This window comes from Typopeltis vanoorti, chromosome 5, assembly GCF_054136105.1.
Source record: "Typopeltis vanoorti isolate ZY-2024b chromosome 5, IOZ_Tvanoo_1.0, whole genome shotgun sequence".
NCBI lineage: Eukaryota > Metazoa > Arthropoda > Arachnida > Uropygi > Thelyphonidae > Typopeltis > Typopeltis vanoorti.
Genome location: NC_143553.1, coordinates 101,210,647 through 101,235,588, shown reverse-complemented (window position 1 = coordinate 101,235,588; position 24,942 = coordinate 101,210,647). Strand labels below are relative to the sequence as shown.

Below are 24,942 nucleotides of genomic sequence, written 5' to 3'. Positions count from 1 at the left end.
TTATGGATAAATATCTCCTTTTTCATCAAGAAAATTTTTTATATCGTTAATTAATACAAGAAATCTTTCTAAAAATTGACTTCTGCTGAGCCAGTGAACATTATTGTACAACAGAAGCTCCGTATCATCTGCCTGTAATTTAAATAACCGCCATTGCAGGGCTTTTCCTCGAACAGAATTTATAATTTTAAACGTAATATCCAAAACATCTTTTGTGTTTAATCTTTTATTACGCAGTACTTGTTGGTGAATAATACACTGGTACGTTAAAAAATCTGGATATTTGTCATCGTTTTTACATAATGAAATGAAGCCTGATTTATTACCTATCATTGCAGGAGCACCATCAGTAGTAATAGACACAAGTTTAAAAAGCGGAAGTTTGTGTTGTTTCACAAATTCATCAAATGCCGAAAAAATGTCTTCTCCCCTAGTCCTTCCCAATAATGGTACAATTTTCAAAAATTCTTCTTTACTTGAATAATCTTGAAATACCATGCAAATAAATACCATTAACTGAGCAGTATCAGTGAAGTCATTTGATTCATCAAATTGTAATGAAAATGCAACACACTGGTGAATGACATTAACTGAGTATTCAGATCGGCACTTAAAATTTCAACTCTTCTCATAACCGTTGTTCTGGAAAGTTGTAAATCTTTAATATTCGAAATGATTTCATTTTTATTTTTAAAATCAGAAAATAAAGATTCTGCTGCTGCAAGAAACGATTCTTTTATTAACTTTAACATCAGTTAAAGCTTTTTTTTTTTTTTTGCTTTCGCTAATAAATGACACACTTTCAGAGATGCAATAGTGGCTGATATTGGTTTATTTATTACTTTCGAAATCATATTTTGTTGTCCAGAAAGTCCTGCCTTTAAATTTATAATTTTTGATTCACGTATTTTGGAATTTTTGGGATCTTCATCATGTTTTGCATGTAGCAATCGAAAATGTCTCTCAATATCACCTTTTTTTTTTTTTTTTTTATTTATTCTTAGGAGAATCAATCAGAGTTGTTAATTTAGCATGTGTTGCAAAGGTTATATTATTATATTGGTCCTAACAGAAATATCCATTACTAATGATGAAGCAACTGCCTTTCAAATTCCAGGTTTCAATAAAATAGATCCTGCCACCAAACAAAAAGAAGGGGAGGAATATTAATATTTACCAAACATAAATTAATAGCAAAAGAAACAGTTTATCAGTTTGAGCATGCTGAAATCCTTTGCATCTAAATCATTAATACCATCAATACTGAATGCTATTTATAGGCCACCAAACTTGAATGTGATAAAATTCTTGCATGAACTCAGTTACTGGCTTTCACTCCAAGAATTATGCTCAACTGAATACCTAATGATAATTGGTGATATAAACATAAGTATTACAAACGAAAACCATAATAATGCTGTACAATACCTAGATACGCTATCTATGTATAACCTAATACCAATCATAACATCATATCACATAATATCATATAATACCTTCTATGCCGTTAATTCCTTAACAACAGTTGTATAGCTATTAACAGATTACTGTAATGTGCCCAATGAACCTTAAGTTTTAAGTATACTCTTCTATGTGAAATTTCAAAGCAGAGAAAAAAAAAGCTGGAGGAAGAATGTTATACATAATTTTAAAAATGTAATGATTTTATTTATTTCCATATATAGGGAATATATATGGAGGCATGAAGGAAATGACTGGAAAAAGTTCTGTTTGTTTTTGAGTAAATATTATTTTTTACAATCCTTTTAAATTTTTTGAATCTTTTTGATATGATATAAAATACACAGTTATACACATACAAACTGGGGGGGGGGGGAGGAATTCATACACAACTCCATATAACATATACAAGGGGAAAATAAAAAATAATAAATATGTAGGCAAGCTTCCACATCATCATAATTAATCCAATATAAATTACGTTATTTTTGATAAACTCATCAAGCCTTATAATTCATTATTCAGTGAATTGTTCATTCATTGAGGTCCTCCAGAGGGTGAAGTTATAGTCGGACATGTTACATGGTAGTAGCAAAAAAAAGATAAGTTTTCGTTATTATTTATTAGAGTTTTTACGTTAAATTACAGAGAATCTAAGCTAGATACAACGTATAGTTTGTGGGAATTTGTACTTAAATATAATATTTCAGTATAGTTTGTTTGCAGTGTTTAAATAGTGGTGGCAGCCATAGCTTATTTTGCCAATGACTTATCAAGTCCACTCCATTTAAGGATTACATTTTACACAACATACTACAGGATTTTGTAGTATGCAGTGCTTGCAGAATGTATGCATCTTGGCAGTTAGAAATGTCAGGTAAGAGAGTTTAGGAAATTAAGCATAATGGACCTCAGCAGCATAATGTCAGAAATAGATGAATACTGACTGAGAGAGAGAAGTATCGTGGTCGAGGGTGAGGAAAACGAGTGAAATGTTAATGAAAAATTAAAAGTAGGGAGCATAGTAGGTCTGTGAGAGATGGCTATCATTTGAATGGAGAAGGACATAGGCATCTGGAGAGAAAATGTTGTTTTCTGAACAAGTCAATGATCAATGCAGGGAAACTAGAAATATCAGAGTGGATGGTAGCAGGGGGGGGGGGGTGGCCTCTTGTGGGAATAGGTGCTTAAGAGAAGGGGGAATACATTGGGTAATGTTGAATCCCATGGAGTATGGAAGGGATAATGATAGGTATAGAAATACTGATAATGCCTTGATTCTTTATACTAATGCCAGGAGTATCTGGAATAAAGATGGTGCTGATAGCATCAGCCTGTCCAAAGATTATTTTGATCTCTGAGATGTGGTTGATGAAAGATGATGTACTGACAGGAATAGAAGTAGCAGGGTATAGCATTTTTCGGCAGGATAAGAAGGGCAGATGCAATGGTAGAGCACTGCTTATGGTAAGTGATGAGCTGTCCTTTCAGAGTGGAGGATTTGGAGGGTAATGGCACTAATGATTTGGAAAACATATGGTATGGGGTAGAGGTGGGCAGGGCAGGATATTTACCATTTGTATACATAGCAACGCATGATCAAATCTTTGATTTTGTAGTATAGCACTCATTTGATTCCTCGCACTTTTTATCAAATATGAATTATCCAGTTTTCAAATGTGAAACTGAAAGAGATAGGCAGCTTGGAGTAGCTAAATCCCACATAACAAGAAGACTTTTTTTTGCTTTAAATTTATTACATATTTAGTAAATGTGAAGCTATAATCACATTATGAGGGAAAGTAGCATTAAACCTGATGTAAAAATTGGAATATGATATATGCTCTTACACAGTCTTTGAGAGGAGAGGTTAGAAAAACATGCTTGATACTTAGATATAAGAAAGAGATCCAGAGGATAACCAAGATCTCTATGGATTGATGCTGTTAGCAGTGCTTTAGAAGCCCAAAATATAAGGTCTGACAGTATTGGAGAACTGACAAATTAAAGATTAAGTGAAAGAAGCTGTGTACAGAAATTAGGAATAATGGAGTGATACCATATTATACCCTTTGTCAGAAAGCATTTCTGTTTCTCTCCATCTCTCTAAAAACACATACAAACATAGTCGATCATGGAGAATTCCTTATATGTTACAATGTTCCTGAGCATGAGTGTTACTATTTCTCTGATACTACCTTTTGGTTGTTGTCTATATTTCTTCAGATTTGTTTTCTTTTGATTTATTTTTACTTCAAAAATGTTAGAATAGGTTTGCTTTAATTGTGGTCAACTAGTACTCTAATTTGTATTATCTATATGGCTATTTTTCTTTTCTATTTTTTTGTTGTATACTTATTTTTTATAGGAAGTTGATGCTGCATTATTATCTGTTGTCTGCTTTCCTGCTTTTGCTGTTGAAAATCCAGAAATTATTAAGCTGACTAGGGATACCATTCAAGAAAAGTTGCAGGTAAGTTCATCTCAAAAGTAACAGAATTACCAAATATTTATTTTATGTCTAGTTATTTTTCATGTAATTTTTTTAAAAGTTTTTGATTTGTTATAAGATTGCTAAAATGTTTTGCAGTTATAAAAAGTGCAAATTTTAATTACCTTATGTTAAATTTTGTAATTGAGACAGCTAACTTGCTCATGAACAGATATCTAAGGCAAAGATATGAAAAACTAATTCAGGAGACTTATTATGAAATTTTGATTTATTTTTTAGAGCAGAATTTTCAGCTAAGTTTCTTGGATAAGTTTTTTCTTTTTTAAATGTAAATCTTACCTACAAACGTTTATCAAGAAATAGTACATTACAACCATGAATAATGATTATTATGTCTGTACACGAATGCTAGGAGTATCAGAAACAAAGGGGTAGAGGAGTTTTGTTGCCTTAGTCAATATGTTGGGACCTCAAATTGTAGGCATTAGTGAAACCTGGCTATCAGAATCAGACTAGTATCAAGTGTAGGGTACAGTATTTTTAGTAAGGATAGAGAAGATAGGAGAGGAAAGAACATGCTATTAATGATATCAGATGACTTGAATCCAGTTAGAGTTGAGACCTATGATTGTAGTACTACTACTAACAGTATTCCATGTATCAGTGAGTTTGAAGCCATCTGGTGTTGAGGTAGAATCTAACAAGATCAATTACATACTGGGGTGTTGTTAGAGACCTGGTGGATCGGTTGCTAGTGATGAAGAAATGCATCACCAAATAGAAAGGATGAGCGCAAAAAGAGTAATCATAATGGGAGACTTTAATTATCCAAATATTCATTGGGCAGCAGTAGAATCTCATGAGAAGAATGAAAATGCATTTATTGAGTTGTCAGGACATCTTCCTCAAGCAGCATGTGACAGAAGCAACTCGAGGTCAAAGAGTGTTAGATTTGATTATAGTGTCAGAGGGCATTTCAGTTAAATACATAACTATTCTGCCTCCAGTTGGTGACAGTGATCATGCGGTACTCACTTGGGAAGTGACTAAGTTTATGAATGTTCCATTCAGAAAAGGTTATATGCTGAACTACAAAGCAGGCTATTATTACCAACTTGAGGAGTATAGTGAGTTCAGTGGAATGGGATCAGTTGCTGGATGGGAAGAATATCGACAGTGCATGGGAAGCATTTAAACAATACTTAAATGATGCGATATCAGAATGTGTCCCAAGAATTTGAAGAATAAATAGGTTAGGAGTCAAATGGATGTGTAATCTTATTAAGCAAGAGATTTTTAAGAAAAGGATGATGTGGAAGGAATGCCGTATACATAAGGATAATGTCCATTATGAAAATTATAAACTGCAGGCTAGAATAGTCACAACTGTTGTATGGAAAGCAAAGTCTGAGTATGAAAAGAAACTGGCTCTGCATGCTAAAGACAACCCACAAAAATTCTTTCGATATGCTGCAAGTAAAGGAAGGAATGAATATGAAAGAATAACTTCTAAATGCAGATGGTGTGGGGGGTAACAGATGCAGAAGATGTTGTTCAACTAATGAGTAACCATTTTGTTAAAAGCTATCAACCTGGTGTATATGGCATTGAGCTTGCTGCTACCTCTTCACTGAATGAAGAAACTCAGGCATATGAGGACGAGATATTAGGGCTGTTGCACAAACTGAAGAAGAATTCAGCAATAGGGACTGATGGGATATCAGCACAGATGCTAAAAGAGTTTTCAACTGAACTGGCTATTCCTTTCATCAGGCTATATAATTTGAGTCTCAGAACAAGGAAGATTCTGCAGGAATGGAAAGAATGTATGGTAATCCCATTGCACAAGGCTGGTGCGAAGACCGACTTTGCACCAGCTTGATTCAACTATCGACCTATTAGTATCTCAGGAATAGTGATGAAGATTTTGGAAAATTTGGTTAGGGCTCGCATTCAGAAATGTATTGACAGTGAATCTCTACTTTGCAATCAGCAACATGGATTTAATATGGAAGGTCATGTTTTAGTGTCTAGCTCACATTCTGTAACAATGTTACCATTGAACTAGACAAGGAAAATGGATAGATGCGCCATGATACTTTCAGTTTTTGCTAAAGCTTTTGACAGAATATAGCATGGTGATAAACTATTGCATAAATTGGAGAATATGAGGATATAGTGGTTTGGGTTATAGAATATTAGCATGGATAAGAGGATGGCTGACTGATAGATATCAAAAAGTAGTATACTGGGGGATGTGAGTCTGCAACATTTAAGGCAAGCAGTGGTTACCTTAAATACCACTGTTATCAATCTGTACATTAATGATACACACAAGACTCATAGAATACAAAACAATAGCCAAACCTACACTACTATATGGAAGTGAGATTTGGACCTTCTGAGAAAGAGTCATAGAGTGAATTCAGGCAGCAGAAATGAAATTCCTTAGGAAAACAGAAAAACTCACTCTATCAGATAAAAAAAAGAAATAGTGAAATAATTAATAATCTCAAAATCAATCCCATAACAGACTCAGTGATTAAATATAGGAAAACCTGGCTAAACCATATAGCAAGAATTCAGAGAGAAAGATTACCTAAAAAAAAGATCTTAACATATAATCCTTGAAGAACAAGGAATAGGGGATGACGAAGAAGGTGGACTGAGTCCAGAACAGGTCGCATGGCCTAGAACCTGGATAAGAAGATGATAAGATGACGACAACATTAATGATATTGGGAAGGATTTGATAAGCGACATACAGCTGTTTTCTGATGATGCATAGATAGGTAGGGTAATCAGGAATGCTGCTGATATGCAGTACTTGCAGAATGATTTGAATAGGCTGGAATTGTGGACATGGGAAAATGGATGTCAGTTCAGTGTCAGTAAATGTAAAGTCGTTCGCTTCGGTATGATTAGATATCCAATGTCATATCATATTAGTGGGATTATGCTAGAAGAAACTGATGAGGCGAGGGATCTTGGAGTGTTAGTAGATAGGAAGTTGAAGTTCAGGGACCATGTAGCAAAAATTGCAGATACAACTCAAAAGATAATTGCAATGCTGAAACGAATGTTCACATGTAAAGATACGGATGTTATTTTGCCTCTTTACAAGGCCCTGATAAGAACTCACTTGGGCTGTTGTGTGCAGGTCTGATCTCCTGATTTCCATTGTGATTCTGATATAGTGGGGAGAGAGAAAGTATGTGTGTGTGTGTGTGTGTGTGTGTGCGTGCGTTTGCGTGCATGCAAAGGAGAGTGTTAAAAATGATATCTGGATTGCGGAATACTGATTATGAAGACGGATTGAGAATTTGTCAGGAGAAAGAGGAATGATATGATTGAGACTTACAAACTTCTGAAAGGATCATACAGGATTTCAATTGATGGAATTGTTCAATTTATGAAGGGCGGGGAAAGGACAAGAGGACATCCTTGGAATCTGAGAATTAATTCCACGAAGAAGGGGGATGAAGGATAGATTTTTTTTTCTCATTGGGTGTGCATGATTGGAATGGATTGCCATTATTGGATGTTGTGAGTGCAAGCAGTGTGAATGAATTCAAGAATAAGTATGATAGCTGGTGCGTGTAGTGTGTGGCCTCCCTCGATCAGTCCATGACTCCCTGGAAGTATCTCTTAATAATAATAGTAATAATAATACTGAGTGGATATAAATAATTCAGAATCCCTATTCTAAGTGACCAATTACGGAAATTTCTTTTTAACTTCTTTTGTCTGCTTTTAAGCAGAGTGGTGATTTTAGGTTGGATGATGAAATTTATTTACCACATGAAGATGTTTGCTGACATCCTGAAATTTTAACCCACAGCATTTTACAAGGTAGATTGGATATCCACTCAGTCAACTATGCCAGCAAAATTACAATGCTGACATGTATATGTAAAGTAGAATAAGTTTATAAAATTAAATGTCACAGTAGTGATGCGCATGTTGTAAAGCAGGAAGAGAGCATGATCAAAACTAATATACTATAATCCAATGGAATAAAATCAGAATGGTTATGGTGGAGAAGAACTGTGTGGAGCATGTAAGAAGATTAGCTTCCTGAATTGGAGAGTTTAAGAGAGTCTTTTATATTTAGGTTTAGTGGATGTAGCAAACCTTTAGCACGTTTAGTAACGAAAACCTTTCTTTGTTACTTAAGTATAAAGAGCTGATAAGCTTCATTTCGGCAATGAAAACATTACTTAAATTAAGGGGATATTAAATCCCACATAGTTTTAAAACCGAATAAGAAACTCAAAGATTGGAATCAGAGAGTTTCTTGCCGAATATAGTAAACTATAAAGTATCGGCGAACACTAGCGTTAGCCAATGCAAGTGATCCTAGTACGTAGTACAATACTTCTTATTCGGTTTTAAAACTATGTGGGATTTAATATCCCCTTAATTTAAGTAATGTTTTCATTGCCGAAATGAAGCTTATTAGCTCTTTATACTTAAGTAACTTAATGGTTGCACCTGTTTGGAAAACTCGTTCGCAAAGTACATAAGTTCTTTTCGCTATACACTTTGGTATTAGGTCTAGCTACTCACTGATGAAGCCTCAAAAAAGGCTGAAACCGGTCTGGGTAGTGACCTCCCTCCATAATGTAATAACAGCATACATTTCCTAGGAAATGTGTTTTTACATTATGGAAAATACCTAAGAATAGCGATCTGAACTTCTTCCTCCACCTTTGCAACGAGCTGCCCAGTATTGTACTACGTACTAGGATCACTAACACTAGTGTTCGCCGATACTTTATAGTTTACTATATTCGGCAAGAAACTCTCTGATTCCAATCTTTGAGTTTCTTATTCGGTTTTAAAACTATGTGGGATTTAATATCCCCTTAATTTAAGTAATTTAAGTAACCTTTCTTTGTGTTGTCAGTTTGAAAATGGCTTGAATCTAAAATGAAGGGATTATCAACTATGACTGGAAGAAATCACTTGATCGGCAATACCTGATTTATGACTCCAGATACTGTATATCACTTGATAATTTTGATATTGTACATATACTGAATTTTCTTTCTTACCAGAATATTACAGTTTATAGCAGCAGTTCTCAACCTTGTGATCCATGCACTCCCAGGGGTCTGTGGTAACATCTGAGGGGGGGGTTCCGCAAGAGATTTGTTTTTGAGAACAAATACACCCAATTCTCCATTTACATGGTAGAAAAAAACTTGTATAAAAGAATACAGCGCATATAAAAAATAGAAGAATGGTTCCAGATGTGAAAACCCGATACGAACAATAAGTTATTTTCAAATAAAACATATGAAAATTATTGAATAAAACTCTATTTAATTTTATTGGAATATTTTTTATTTTAAATAATTATTTAAAGTATATACATATGTTTCTTTCTTAAAGAAAATAATGTGTCACTAATAAAACGGAAATTTAAAAAGGTCCAGATATACCTGCGCATATGGTTATTATTTAAATTTTATTTGCCGTCACTTTCTGAACAATAGCTCGATTTTTTTGCAAGAGACTGGAATTAAATTACTAATTTGATGTTATGTGTATAAAACTTCAAAATTTAATACATGCTTGTGTAACTCTATTGCACGAACAAAACTTTCATGAACAAAACACAAGACGTAAACATTTCGAATTGAAACAAGAAATGATTGTTTAGCAGACAGCTTAACTCCTTCCATGCAATTTTATATAGGTGGACTTCCTGTAATGGACCAACTTAACTTCAAGGAATCAGCATAGCACCCTTCTGCTTCCAGGAACCAACAGCATCTCAGGTTAACTTCGCAGAATCATAATTACAAAAATTGATTTTTTTATTGTCACCACAGTTGTCTACATTCTGTACTGTAGAGTAATCCCTGATATTTAAAACATCGAAGGGAGGTTCCCAAAATTGAAGTTTAAGTACATATGTACCATTCATAGGAAATGATAATCATAATTGAAATACCCTTTTAAACAGACCTGAATTCAAACAGAAATTTTAAAAATAAGCCGTGTTAAATCAAAATATACTGTGAAAATAGAATTGCTTTTGTTTTCTAAACCATGTTATTTCAAAATCATGTGAAAAAAGCCATGTAAAAAGAGAATTAGCTGTATTTTATGTTATGAACAGCTTTGATATTCTACCACAGACTTTACACATTGACAATGCATTGTGGCAACTCGATGTGTGTGTGTATGCCACATATCAATGTATCTTTACTGTTTGAATACATTTTCTCTTCTTCATTTTACAGATGGGTGCATATTGAACATATAGTATGTTTGTGTTGAAAGATGCCACAGTGTGTTATTGGTCTGCAGAGGGGGAATAGATCTAACTAAAAACCCAGTCAAAGAGAACATCACAGTCTCATTCAAACAAGAAAATTTGTAAATATAGACAATTATTTGTCTCTTGGTTTTGCTTATATTAGCTCCATTAATAATCAAAACCCACAATATGTTGTTTGTTATGAAATATTATCCAGTGAATGAATGAATGAAGCCGGTGAAGTTGCAGAGATATTTGAAGACAAAGCACAAATGCTTTAAGAATAAGCCCATTAAATTTTTCCAAAATAAATTGTGTACACACACATAAAACAACATCACATTAACATCAAGCACTTCACCAATAAAACCAATCTAGGGTAGCCAGTTAGCTAAAATACCTAGGGGTAATAATAGATGAAAGATTTACCTTCGACAAGCATATCTCATATGTTGCCGAAAAAAGTTTACAAATTGTAAACCTTCTAGCAAAGTCGGCAAGGATTAAGTGGGGATTAGGCCAACAAGCACTGAAAACAATATACACCGGAGCTATATTATCATTAATATCTTATGCTGCACCTGTCTGGAAACATTCACTAAAATCAAAGAAAAATTGACAAAAGCTAAATAGAGTTCAACACCTTATAGCCATACGTATAATTAAAGGATACAGGACAATATCTTTCAAGGCAGCTTGCGTTATTGCAGCTCTAACACCGATCTGCCTGAAAATATTAAATATTATACAAGATTTATCTCTCTAATACACGAAGTCACTTCTGTAATATTTCCTTTATTTTTGTGTTACTCTTTCTGTTCTTCTCTTAATTATTTATTCTAAATTTTGTTTGCACGTTGAGTTATTTCAGCTTCATTCTTTCCTTACTTCTCAATCCCTTAGTTACAGCTATCTAACAAAGTTCTCAACCTTTCTGTGACCTCACTCTTAATCGAACTCGTGTGCAAATCTTTCAGACAAAGAGATTGTCCCAAGGTAGAGACAAATTCTCCCTGGCTGAAAATCTGAAGTGAACTTCTCTTCGGAATTAAGAAAATTTATTTGTTTAGCTGCACCATCTTAATTCCTATACAATAGAATTAATATTGTCAGAGAGTCAGCTTGTATATTGTAATAGTCTGCAAGCTGTCAGAGAGTCAGCTTGCAGACTATTACAATATACGATTTAGCAATCTAATACAAACAAACCCTTGGGATACTTATTTTAATATTGCAGTCATAACCAGTTCCCACTCTTTAACTTATGCAAGTTCTATTTATAGCAAGTAGTGTATTGGCTTGAAAAATCAGACACTTATTTTGGGTAAAGAAAACATGAAAGTTTATTCATAGGTAATGGTACATATTAATCAAAAAACTAATTTGAATAAAAATTCTCTATAAGTAATGCTATACTAACTGACAAGATCTATAATACAATCGGCATTTCACATTAAGGGACATTAGCAGAACCAAGTTGTCTTAATCCCGCTCACTTATTACAGTCACGTGTATGAATATCTTACTCTCTCCTCAAATATTAAGATATAACACATCAAATTAATCTAATGACAATGCTTAAAACAACACACTTCTAGAGCAACAAAGTTCCTTGCTAGAGGATTAGGTATTAGAGTCCTGAATTCTATCAAGTTCGATCATAAAAATTTTAACACTTTCGCTCACCCTGGCCTTTAAAATACAACACAATGGACATAAAAACTTTACATTACCGACTAGTTCAATCTTTCAGGAGACACTTCTCATCTGATCTTCTTGCAGGCTTACTTCGTGTGGTTACCTTGTTCTGGGATCTGTTGTTTCCCTGTCTCGACCTTCCAGTGATTTCAGTCACGAATCACTTCTTTGCCTCATACTCGAAATTCCTCTAATGGAAAGGTACGGCTGAAGCTACACAAAATTTCGATGTTCGCTGGTTGTCTCGTTGCATCGATGACAATGCTCAGACTTGGCCGCTGCTTAACCATATCGTCGCCGCTTGACATTCTTCGTTCATCCGAACAACTTCTACTCGACTCCGACACCACAAGAGAAAGAGAGAGAGACAATTGACATTTATGTCTTTAGGGGTGAAGCAAGATGTTTTTTATATTCCCTGCTATCTGTTGCAGTTACAGTGAGGGTAAAATTTATGAGCAGTTTGCTTGCCCTGATTGGGCATGGAGATTATGCATCGCTACAGGAGGTTAAAATAGCTTTTGGTCTTCTATGTTTGAATATGTCCGTTGCCTCGTATGCTGCAGCTTGCTGAACCAAATCGTTGGGGTGTATAGATGTCTTTATGAAGAACTTAGATGCTAAAGATTGTAGGAAAGAGAAAATATGGGGAATATTTGTATCTCTATGAAGTTGATTGTTTTTAACATACCACGGGGAATTCAGAATCATTCTCAAGCACTTGTTCTGTACTCGTATTTTGATAATGTTGGTATTAGAGGTGTGGCTCCAGGCTGGAGAGGCATAGGTGATGATAGGACGAATCTTCATCTGGTATAGCTGCAATTTGATTCTGTTACTTAGCTTGCTATTTCTATTAATTAGCGGATAGATCTGAGCGATGGCTTTAGATCCTTTGCGCATGCAGACTTGATGTGTTGTTTGAAAGTTAGCTTTTTGTCGAGAATTACACCCAGCTATTTTGTTTCTGTCTGCCGGAGAATTTTCGTATTGAATAGTAATACATCTCCCGCCTTCCTCAAAAAGGCCAATATCTCCTGCAGGAGATATTGGCCTTTTTGAGAAAAGAATGTCTGAGCTTTTTTGGGGGTTGACTTCCAATCTCCATTTGGAGAACCAACCCTCCAGCTTTAGAAGGTTTAAGGTTTCTTGAAGCTTTCTGGTAATGAAATGTGGTCGGAAAGATCTGGTTAGTATTGCTGTATCGTCCACATACAGGGCCAAGATGGAAGACATCGGATTGTGCTGGATGTCCGACATGTATATAGAAAACAGCAATGGAGCTAGTAGGAATCCTTGCCACACTCCAGTGAAGATATGGTGCTGGGATGAGGTAGAACTATTGATTTTGACGTATTGATCTATTCTGAAGATATGAACAGATTAGATGAACCATTTTTAGTGAGATACTGGCTGAGATAAGTTTGTGTAGGAGTCCAAAATGCCAAATTTTGTCAAATGCTTTGGATAGGTCTAGAAAACCAGCTCCTGTGCACTGCCGCCAGTTATAGCTGGTGGTGATGTAGTCCACAATTCTGTGGATTTGCTGGGTAGTACTATGGTGCTGCCAAAAACCGAACTGTTCTTTAGGGAGGATGTTTAGGTCATTTACTGAGGTTTGGAGTCATGAGAGGATGACCTTCTCCACAACCTTACCCAGGTTGGAGATAAGACTGATTGGATGATAATTTTGCGGTAGGTGTGGGTCCTTGCCTGGTTTATGTATAGGGATTACATCAGCCAGTTTCCAGGTGGAAGGAAAATAGTGAAATCTAAGATTGCATTTATTATAATGGTCAGGTGCACTACAGCTTTTCGAGGCAACAGCTTGATCACCCTGTTTGAAATGCCATCTGGTCCAGGAGCTTTTTTTTTGTTCTTTAAGTTTTTAATAATATTATATATTTCACCAGGTGTTGTGGGTGCAGTGTGGTCAGTACTGGTATCAGGAAGTTTGAGTGAGCGTCTGACCTGTCTGTGAATTTTATGTGTGATTGAAGTTTAGATTTCCATATGTAGGTTTGCACTGGTCTTCCAAATTTCCTGCCATGGCCTCCACCTTGTCCCCATCAGTGTGTACAAGGCCCTAGTCAGAGAGTATTGGGGGAAGAGTGCCTTTGTTTTTGATATTTCTTAGTAATCCACAGACAGAGTGATCAGTAGGTGAGATAGAGGCTAACTTTTCTTCTGATAGATGGTCTCTGTGAGCCTTAAGTGCATCTCTCACAGTCCCCGTAAGTCTGTTTAGATTTGTTTCATCTTGTGGCGCATGAGTGTTATGAAATCTTTTCCTGGTTCTGTTTTTTCCCTGATCAAGTTCATAATATCTTCAGGCAAACGACCAGGCTTGTGGATAGATTTGTAGAAGGCGGCTACCGTTATGGCAGAGTTAATTAGTTGGGAAAGGCTTGTAACTGCAGATTTTATGTCTTCTTTTGTACGTATGTGAGGAACAGGGCCAATACTATCCCTGAGCACTTCCGACAATCTTTCCCACGATATATAGGAGTGAGGGGGGAGGAGACAGGTATTCTTGTCTTCCCATCTGAAATAGTATTGGGTTGTGATCAGATGACAACTCATTTAATGATCTTAGGCTATATTGAAGATTAATGTCTTGCAGGATAGCTATATCCAGGATGTCCACAGTTCCAAATGTACTAAGATGAGTTAGTTGGTTCGGTGGGGCCTGCCACAACAGCATTGTGTGATCCTATGAAGTTGGAAAGGATGCAACTGTTCTTGTTGGTGGATCTGAAATTCCATGCAGGGTGCTTTGAGTTCAAATCCCCAGCTATAATGGTGGGTTCTCTGACGCATAAGATGGCATTTAGGTCAGAGTGTAGTAGATATTTAGGGGTGGGTTGTAAGCAGAGTAGATTTTCAGTCTGCCAGCCGAGCTGGTGAACACTCCACGCCCGTGATCTCAAGATTAGTGGCTGGAGGGTTGTTCACAGAATTGTGCTTGATGTAATTTTTAATGAAGATAGCAGTGCTGCCACCTCTGTAGACCAGTCTGTCATTTCTGTATAAGTGGTAACCCCTTATTTTAGGGTTTTCTGAGGGTCTTAGATGTGATTCACTGATTAATATAACATCTGGTTGATATCTGTTAATGAAGTCTTGAAGCTCCAGAATTTTATTTCTTAGGCAATTTGCATTCCATGCAATGATCTGCAAAGAGGCTGGAATAAGTTTGTTTCTACTCATCAATTAGCTCTGTGAGGATGGCCTGTGTTTCACAGAGAAATCTTTTGGTGGAGGTTACCGAAGGGTTTGACAAGTTGAAGTCTTGTAGCATGTTGGCCAGAGAGGCTGTAACAGCAGGCTGTTAGGTTTGTAGGTGCTGATTTGTTTGTACAGGCCACGTCAGCATAACTTCTTGTTTGTTTTTGTTCACTCTATCTTTGTAGGTCTCTGACTGTGGACGCTGAGCTGTGGTGCAGGGGCCTCTGGTATTTTTGTACTAGAGGAAGAGGACTGTTTGGCTGGTTCCATCCATCTATTTTTTGCGTGCCAAATGCATCCCTTGTAGTTGGCAGGATGGGGGCAGCCGCCCCCATCCTGCCAACTAAAGTATAACGTCGTCTGCATAAAGCAAAGAGCTGAATTAACATCTCCAATTTTGATATCATGTTTAATACCACTTTCCTTCATAATACGATCTATATAGATAATGAATAACAGAGGGGATAATGTACATCCTTCTCTCACACCATATTTAACATTAAACCATCTTCCTGTACTTCCTTCAATTCTAACTGCTGACTTACAACTCAAATAAAGACTAAGTATTGCTTGATATAATGCTCCATTGACACCATATAACTGCAGCGTATTGAATAGCTTCTCTCTTAGCACCTTGTCATATGCCTTTTCCAAATCGACAAAACTTAAATACAGATCTTTGTTATATTCCCATGATTTCTCCACTATTTGTCGTAAAGTGAAGATCTGATCCTGACAGCCTCTATTTGACCTGAATCCAGCTTGTTCTTCACCAAGCTTTTCTTTCACAATTCTTCTCAACCTTTTCTGAAGTATACTTGCATATATCTTACCAGAACACTCAATAGGGATATACCTCTGTAATTCTCACATTCAGTTTTATTTCCCTTTTTATATATGATTACCATGAGAGATCTACTCCAATCATCTGGAATTTGTTCCTCTGTCCAGGCATTCTGAACTATGCAGTGCAGCCACCGTAAGACTTTTATACCACCATACTTCAGCATTTCTGGTTGAATATCATCTACTCCTGCTGCCTTTCCACATTTCAAGCCTTTGATGGCTTTTTCTGCTTGAAGTGTGAATATGTATTCCTGACTGCATGCCTGGTCAGTGTTTTTTATCACTGTGCTGTCATCACTGCTTGTTTCATTTAGCAAATTTTCAAAGTAATTACTCCATACTTCAAGGATATGTTGTTCTCCAGTTTTCATTTCACCTTTATCATCTCTTACTCCTTTTACAGCACTCTTTCCTACATTTCTAAGCTTCTTCAAGCTCCAGAATATTTTGCCACCTTCTTGATGTTTATTTTCTATGTTTTTGCCAAAGTCCTCCCATGACTTGTTTAGCTAGTTTTACACACTCTTTAGCTTTCTTACATTTGTCTCTGTATTCTCTAAGAGCGCAAGCTGACTTATTTGCCAGGAACTTTTGATATGCTTTCTTCTTTTCCTTCACTGCCTCTTTAACTTCCTGTGTCCACCATGGAGTTCTAATTTTTCTATCCTTGCAGACAACTTCACCACCTGCCTCTCTAGCTGAATCAATCAAGGTTTTCTTCAAGGATTGCCACTGAATCTCCAAGGTTTTTATTTCCTGTTCTCAAACTCTTTCATTTTTCCTTCAATAATCTTTGTGTATTTTAGTCTACAGTTCACATCTGAGAGCTGCGCAACTTTTATTCGCTTTAAAACTTTCTTACATGTCATTCTTTTCAATATGAAATTCAATTTTATCCTGCTCCAGACAATAGTGATCACTTCCAATTTCAAATCCTCTGTACACTCTGGTGTCCTGCACCAGGGAAAAAATATCACACAATAACTTAGTCAGTGAGACTTTTCTTATTCCTTGCCTTTTCTCTCCATGTGAATTTTTGCACATTTTTATGTTGGAACATGGTGTTAGTAATAACCAGTCCATGTCCTGAGCAGAAATCCAACAGGTATTTGCCATTATTATTAGTTTTGCTCTTTTCTCCAAATTTTCCCCAAACATTTTTGTATGTCTGACAATCACTTCCTACTCTGCTATTTAGTTCCCCCAACAATGACCAACTTTTCCTTTTTCATTGTGTCAGTAACGTTCTCTTCAACCTCAAAAAATTCCTCCACTTCTACCTTAGTAGAACCTTCTGTGGGACTATAGGCACAAATAAGTCTCATTGTCCAGTTCCCCATTCTCATATTTGCCCAAATCACTCTACTTGAGACTGACTGCCATTCAAGATGAGCCTCGTATTTTTTGTTGAATACTGTGGCTACTCCTTCTTTTCCTTGATTGTCATTGCCTGAATATAACATTTTGTATTTATTGCTCGGAAAGATCTCACCAGTTTTTGTCTTTTTTGTTCGCCCTGGTTCCCTGCAAAAACAACAGGGGGGGGGCCTTGTTTAACCGGGCGACACCCCAGCCAGCATGAAATTTTGTCATGTTGTACCATCATTTTGTATTTTGGTTTAACCAATAGGAATACAATTTGGTCAACAAAATCCCAACCAGCTCATCCTCGTTCGTTCAGTATCCAGGTAGATACCCAACAGAGTGCACCACGAGAAGGTGAGGATTGGACATTAGGTCAGAAGCCCTAGCCGGTTCTTCTTTAAAGGCTATGTGGAGGTCTCCTCTCAGTTATACAGCTTATACTCAAGAGACCATATTCTAATGGATAAAAAAGAAATCATGGAAAGATGGAATTGAATACTCAAGGAAATTAGATGAGCAACAAAGAAATAATATTTCTGAACAGACTGATTTAGAAGGACCACCCGTTTTACTTTGTGAAGTTGGAAATGCCGTCAGAAAACTAAAACCACATAAAGCTGCAGGAATAGATAATATCTTGGCAGAATGGTTGAGAGCTCTTGATTAAGGAGGACTGAAATTTCTAACAAAATTATACAATAAGATATACGAGACTGGCTTTCTACTCAAAGATATTAATCACTCAATTTTCATTCCAGTTCCCAAAAAAACAAAAGCTACCAGATGTGAAGAGCTCAGGACAATTAGCCTCATCAGTCAAGTATCAAAAGTCCTCCTGTACATTATTCTTGAAAGAAATAAATGATACACAAAGTGGCTTCAAGGAAAATGTAGGTACAAGAGAAGGTATTTTCAACGTCAGAATCATAATAGGAAGATATCTAGAAAAACAAAAAGATGTGTACCTCTGCTTCATAGATTACAAAAAGGCATTCGACAATGTTCAATATGAGTAATTAATTGAATCCTTTCAAAAACAAGCATGGAAAGAAAAGACCTTAGGCTAATAACTAATCTTTACTGGGAACAGACTGCATCTTTGAGAATAAATAGAGAGACTTCAGAAGAATTCCCAGTTCAGGAAGGTGTGGGACAAGGCTGTGTCTTGTCTCCGATTCTCTTTAACCTGTACACAGAAGAAATATGTAATAAAATTAGTAACCTCAAAGGAATCACTGTAGGGGACAAAAATATTAATAACCTAAGATGTGCAGATGACACAGTTCTTCTAGCTAAAAATAGCTGAAAACAAATATGACCTTAAGACTCTTATAGATGAAACCCTCAAGTACAGCAAACAGTATGGCCACAGTTACAACTTTAAAAAGACAGAAATCATGATAATTTCACGAGAAAAGGAAATACGAAAAATATGCATCAAAATGAAAGGAAATAAATTAGAACAGGTGCAAACATACATATACCTCAGAAACTTGATCACAGGGAATGGCAGGACAGAAGATGAAATTAGAAAAAGGATTGAAATTGCAAGGTCAACTTTCAACAGTATGAAAAATCTACTGACATCTAGAGAATTAAATCTGAAAACAAGACTAAGAATCTCCAAATGTTACATATGGTCCACATTATTATAGAGGCATGGACACTCTCCAATCTGAGCGTGAAAAAACTGGAGGCCTTTGAAATGTGGATGCTGCGAAGAATTATGAGGATATCATGGAAAGACAAAAAGACAAATGAAGAGATACTAGAGATAGTAGGCATAAACAGGCGCCTGATAAAAGAAATTAAAAAGAGAAAAGTCAGCTATTTTGGACATATTCTGAGACATAACTGCCTACAAAGGACACTTCTCGAAGGAACTGTTGAGGAATAGAGAAGGAGAGGAAAACAAAGACTGGAGTGGATGAAAAATATAGTAGACTGGACCTATCTCTCATATGAAGAATGCAGCAGAGAGGTACAGAATAGGACATGGTGGAGGCACACATGGTAGTCAATCTCCTGGAGGGAGAAGACACCTGACAGGACAGGAGAGCCTGCATGCACATATCATAGTTTTATGTTCCCAGAAGATGGCAATGTGACATTCCTGAAATATTGGAGGGTATTGATTAAAGTTTTTTAATTAATATTTTAGTATATGTTGTCATTTCCTGAAAAATTTAAAGTCATGAATGTAGAATAGTGCAAAAAAAAAAAAAAAAAATGGACAGATTTAAATTTTTTTGTCAAATTGGATGGTAAACTGATTTGCTCGATTTGTAATAAACAAATTTCTGTTGCTAAAAGAGTCCAACATGCAATAACATTATAAAACTAATCATAGAAATTTAAAGGTTATATTGGAAGGATTCGTGAATAAAAAAATTGTTAAACTATGTACTCAGCAGTCAATTTTTGAAAACATACATAAAAAGAGTGATGCTGCAGTTAGAGCTAGCTATGCAATTGCAAATGAAATAGCATTTCATCAGATTCCTTTTCAGAAGGTGAATTTGTTAAAAAATGCATGATGAAGGCTTCAGAGATAGTTTGTCCTGAAAAACTGCAGCTATTTTAAGATATATCATTGTCAAGGAATGCTATTACATTATGGATATCTCTGAAAACTGTAACTTAAGAATAAGCTCATTCTTTTCCTGCATTGAATCACATTGGATACACCTAAAACAAACCTGAAACAAAATCTGCAGCCCAAAAACATCCCAATAAAAAAAGAAGAATGGTAGTCCATGGATTGCAAAAGAAACCCTAGAACTAATTGAAAAAATGAAACAAATTAAAACAACAGATTGGAAAAACCCAAATTACCTACACCTGAATAAAGCTATTAAGAAATTTTGTCAAAAAGTTAAAAAAGCTATATCCAAAACATCTATAAAGAAATAGAGACATTCCAACTCTAATGAAACAACATATTTTCAAGAAGGTTAAGGATATAACAAAAAAATTCAAACCAAAACTTAATATAATTGCAGAGGAAAATGGCAAGATCTTAAATGACACTAATGACATAGCCTGAAGATGGAAAGAGTATTGCACCGAGCTTTACAAGGACCCAGCTATTCAGCAAGAAGACGAAGGAGCTATAGAAAACATGCAATCGGAACCAGGGATCCTCAAAAGTGAAGTAGAACATGCAATCAAAAAATTAAGGAATAACAAAGCCCCAGGTCCTGATTCAATACTGGCTGAAACACCTTGGGGAGAATGCAGTTAACTGGATACATGCTTTATGCAAATCTGGAAGACTGGAAAATGGCCAAATAACTGGACTAGTTCCACCATTATCCATTCTACAAAAAAGGCCATCATAACAAATGTGAAAACTACTGTACCATTGCTCTTATCTCGCATACCAGCAAGATTTTACTACACATTATTAAGGAAAGATTACAAAGTTTTATAGACCATCATATCTCAGAAGAACAAGCAGGATTCAGAAAAGGTCGAGGAACTAGAGATCATATATCTAACATCGGACAAATAATTGAAAAAGCAAGGGAATTCAACTTAAGCCTTTATCTATGCTTTATAGATTACTCCAAGGCCTTTGACTGTATGAAGTGGGATATTTTATGGGATGTTGTTCAAGAATCAGGAATACCAAACCATTTATATAAGATACAACAGTAAGAATTGAACAATCAGTGTCCCCTGCATTCCAATTTGAAAAAGGATCAAGACAAGGATGCATACCCTTACCATTACTATTCAACCTTTACAGTGAAACTATAATGAAAAGATCTCTAGAAAAATGGAATGGAGGCATTAAATTAGGTGGCCGAACAATCACTAACCTATGATATGCAGATGACACAGTGATAATAGCAACAAACGAACAGGAATTAATATTCATCCTAAATCAATTAAAATGGGAAAGCTTAAGTCATGGTTTACGAATAAATCAAGACAAAATCAAAATAATGGTTTTAAATGGTTTTAAACAATGCAGAAGAGATGTAGATGTAGAACTAATTGAAATTGTCGACAGTTTTAACTACCTTGGAGTGATAACAACAAAAAAAGATGGACGTAAAAAAAGAGATAAGAAGAAGAATAGCAATAGCTAAGAAAATGATGACTGATTTAACTAAGATTTGGAAAGACAGGCACATCTCCAAAAAGACCAAAATTAAGCTTGTAGAAACCTTAATTTTTTCAGTCTTTCTCTATGCTACTAGTCTTGGACAATGACAAAAGATGACAGAAGAAGAATTGAGGCGTTCGAGTTCTGGTGCTGGAGAAGATTGTTAAGATTGTCTTGGATAGAAAATTGAACAAACAAAAGTATCCTAGAAGAACTGAATATCCACACTAGACTGATAAACATAATTGACAAGAGAATAGTGCAATATTTTGGACACATATGTAGAAGGGAAGGCAACTTCCTCCTCCAGTTATTCAGATCTTGCAGGCAGAGACGCTGAAACATTTGCCATCACTAATGACACCACCTTACACAACTTGTCCAGATGCCAACCAGAATACCAGATAACCCAAACACCCTAGATCTCTCTTCCTCACCAATGACCCCTCCAAATACACAGTGAAAGTAGTGAGCTCCCTGGGCAATTCTGACCACAACCTAGTGCTCATCTCCTCCCCTCATGCAACAATGTTCACACAGACACCTCCCCATACAAGAGTAGTTTGGCACTATAACAGTGCCAAGTGGGACAGCCTCCGCAACTTCTATGCCACAATCCCATGGTTGGACTATTGCTTCCAGCCTTCCAACCCAAACATATGCACTGAACTTATTACCAAAGTAATCCTCACTGGCGTGAATACATAAATTCCACACAGCACTCTGAACTGCCATTCCCTAACGAAACCCTGGTTCTCCAAAAGATGTGCCAAGGCTGTAGAGATGAAACACTGACATAACAGAACTTCAAAGCTTACACCGAAGCCTGTAATAGATGCAAAAAAAAAAAATCAACGCTTCCAAAACAGAGTTTGAAAGAGCAAAAAAAAGCAGGAAACTAATAGCGTGGCCAAACGGCAGCCGAGCCTTTTGGTCTCTCGCCAAAGCAGTTGGCTATAACTGCTGTCCAACACTATTCCCACCCTATCATACCCAGATGGCTCTACTGCATCATCACCCACAGAAAAAGCCAATCTTCTGGCTTCATACTTTGCTTCAAATGCATGCATAGCTGACGATGGTAAATGTCCCTTAACCATTCCAGATACCCAACCTATAATGCCCCTTATATCCTTTTGCCAGGAACGAGATCAAATTTTTTGGTCCAAATTAGTCCAAAAAATACTGTCCAAATTAGACACAAAAAAAAGTCTCCTGGCTCCGTTGGCATTGCCCCAATTGTTCTGAAAGTTTGTGCTCCAGACCTGACCCCTATCCTTTGTGGAATCTATCCCACAAACTGGAAATTGGCCTATATTCATCCCATTCCCAAGAAGGGTGGCAAGTCACTGCCATCCAATTACCGCCCTATCTCGCTTACCTCAGTCCTGTCAAAAGTAATGGAAAAAATCATCAATTCCAAACACCTACACTATCTTGAGGACACTCAACAAATAAATGACCGCCAGTATGGATTCCGCCACTGCCGATCAACAGGAGATCTACTCATATACGTCACCCATCTCTGGACAATTGCTATGGAGAGGTTTGGCGAATCTCAAGATTCGCACTAGATAGCTCCAAAGCCTTTGACTGGGTCTGGCACAAAGGCCTATAGGCAAACTACCATCATTCGGTCTGACCTGGGACTTCTTTAGTTGGATTGCCAGCTATCTGTCTGGATGCACACTGTGTGTGTGTGTGATGGTGGACGGCTCCCTATCATCTCACCATGCAGTTAATGCTGAAGTCCCACAAGGTTCTATTCTCTCACCAACCCTCTTCCTGCTATATATATCAATGACCTACTGCAATTGACCTCCAACCCAATACACAGTTTTGCAGATGACAGCACACTTCACTCCTTGCTTGCATTTGATAAGCCTTACCCTTATCCAACTCACCTCAACCTACAGAACAGCAACCACCACCCTCAACTCCGATCTTCAAGCCATCCTACAATGGGGTTTGTATAAATTTCATAAATTTCAACACCAATAAAACCCAGTTCTGTACTATTTCCCAAAAGAACCATTTTTCCCCAGTATCCTTTTTGACGATACTCAAATTTCCAGACAGTCTGAGATCTCGCTTCTTGGAATCACCCTCACATTAAACCTCTCCTGGCATAAACATATCACAACCATTGCATCCTCAGCCTCAAAAAAACTAGGATTTCTCTTTCGCTCAAGACATTACTTCATCCCCTAACAGCTTCTAACATTATACAAATCACAAATCTGCCCAGCTATCGAATACTGCTCTCACATATGGGGTGGGACCCCTAAAAGCTCTCTCAAAATGCTTGACTCAATACAGAGGAGAGCAATTAGACTTATCAATGATCCATCCCAATGTTGTGTCGTCCATCTTGTTAACTGATTCATTTATGATGGTTAATCAAACTTATCCTTACTTCTTTAAATTCTTCTGTTTTTATTTGTTAGATGTCGATTGATACTGATCCAAATATAAAGAAATTTATATAATCCTACGCCAGCTTATATTCAGATTAGTCTATATAATATAGAGGAATCAATCATCAACTAACGTTTGCAATCTCACTATTCTACAGGCCGAGGTTAATATTATCTTTTAAGGCTTCCGCAAGGTCTGATAAATTTTTTTGTGAGCGGTGCAATGAAAGAAAATCAGACAAACTTCAAATTGAATTCAATAAAACAAAACATTTAATGCAGGGTTATATAACATATACATCTAAGTATAACTTTCTAAACAAGATAATGTAATTGAACAAATCCAAATTATCTCTGAGATACAGGTAGCTATTTAGTTAGGTTTTAAGATTAAAGCCAAAAGTCTTGGAGCTTATTATTCAAGAGATAAGTATTTCTATCACAACTTGTCTCTCTTCTATGAGACAATTCATATCATCTACACATTGATTTAGTTCTAGTGCTCAGAATAGATATAATACACTAGGTATTATCAAACATTCAACTCTCAGTTCTCTATATTCTGTCGATTTATAAAAAAAAATAGATCTCACAGTTCAAAATTCCAGAATTCACAATAAATATTCTTATAGTTAGCTTCTCTAATTCACTTCTAGTCTATAAACACTTAATTGAATTACAAGGCAGTTATCAAATTCAAGGGGGGAACACTTTAGTGCTTTATTCCTTGACTATTTATAGTTAAATGCCATAGCTAGGGTTAAGATAATTTAGGCGGAACTAACTTTCATTTGCTTCACACTGGATGTAAAAAGGATAAGTCTTACCGGGTTTTAACTTCAGCACATTGAATTGACTTATGCACATTTTCAAAATTCCTGTTAACTTGGTTATCGTGAGGAAACACAATTCAAAGAAATTTTCGCTATGTTAACTGAAATATTAAACACAGAGCTACATAAGTCTTGACATATTGGATTTACGTCATGTACTAATTCCTTATTTTCCACTATGTATTGACTTCAGCTCTGCGGTATTCTTCCTCTAATCATTAGGAATCTATCGTAATATTAGAACTCCATAGAGGTAG

The 24,942-nt window shown here is 36.2% G+C and overlaps 1 protein-coding gene across 4 annotated transcripts in view; it reads left to right on the top strand.

Moving 5' to 3' along the window:
* LOC150106691 (putative phosphorylase b kinase regulatory subunit alpha) overlaps positions 1 to 24,942 on the top strand; it is a 745,167-nt gene that overhangs the window by 173,351 nt on the left and 546,874 nt on the right. For all 4 annotated transcript variants that reach the window (XM_090393281.1, XM_090393285.1, XM_090393284.1 and 1 more), the window contains exon 9: positions 3,830 to 3,934. In XM_090393281.1, the coding sequence (XP_090249407.1) occupies positions 3,830 to 3,934 (105 nt within the window). The remainder of the gene's footprint in view (positions 1 to 3,829; positions 3,935 to 24,942) is intronic.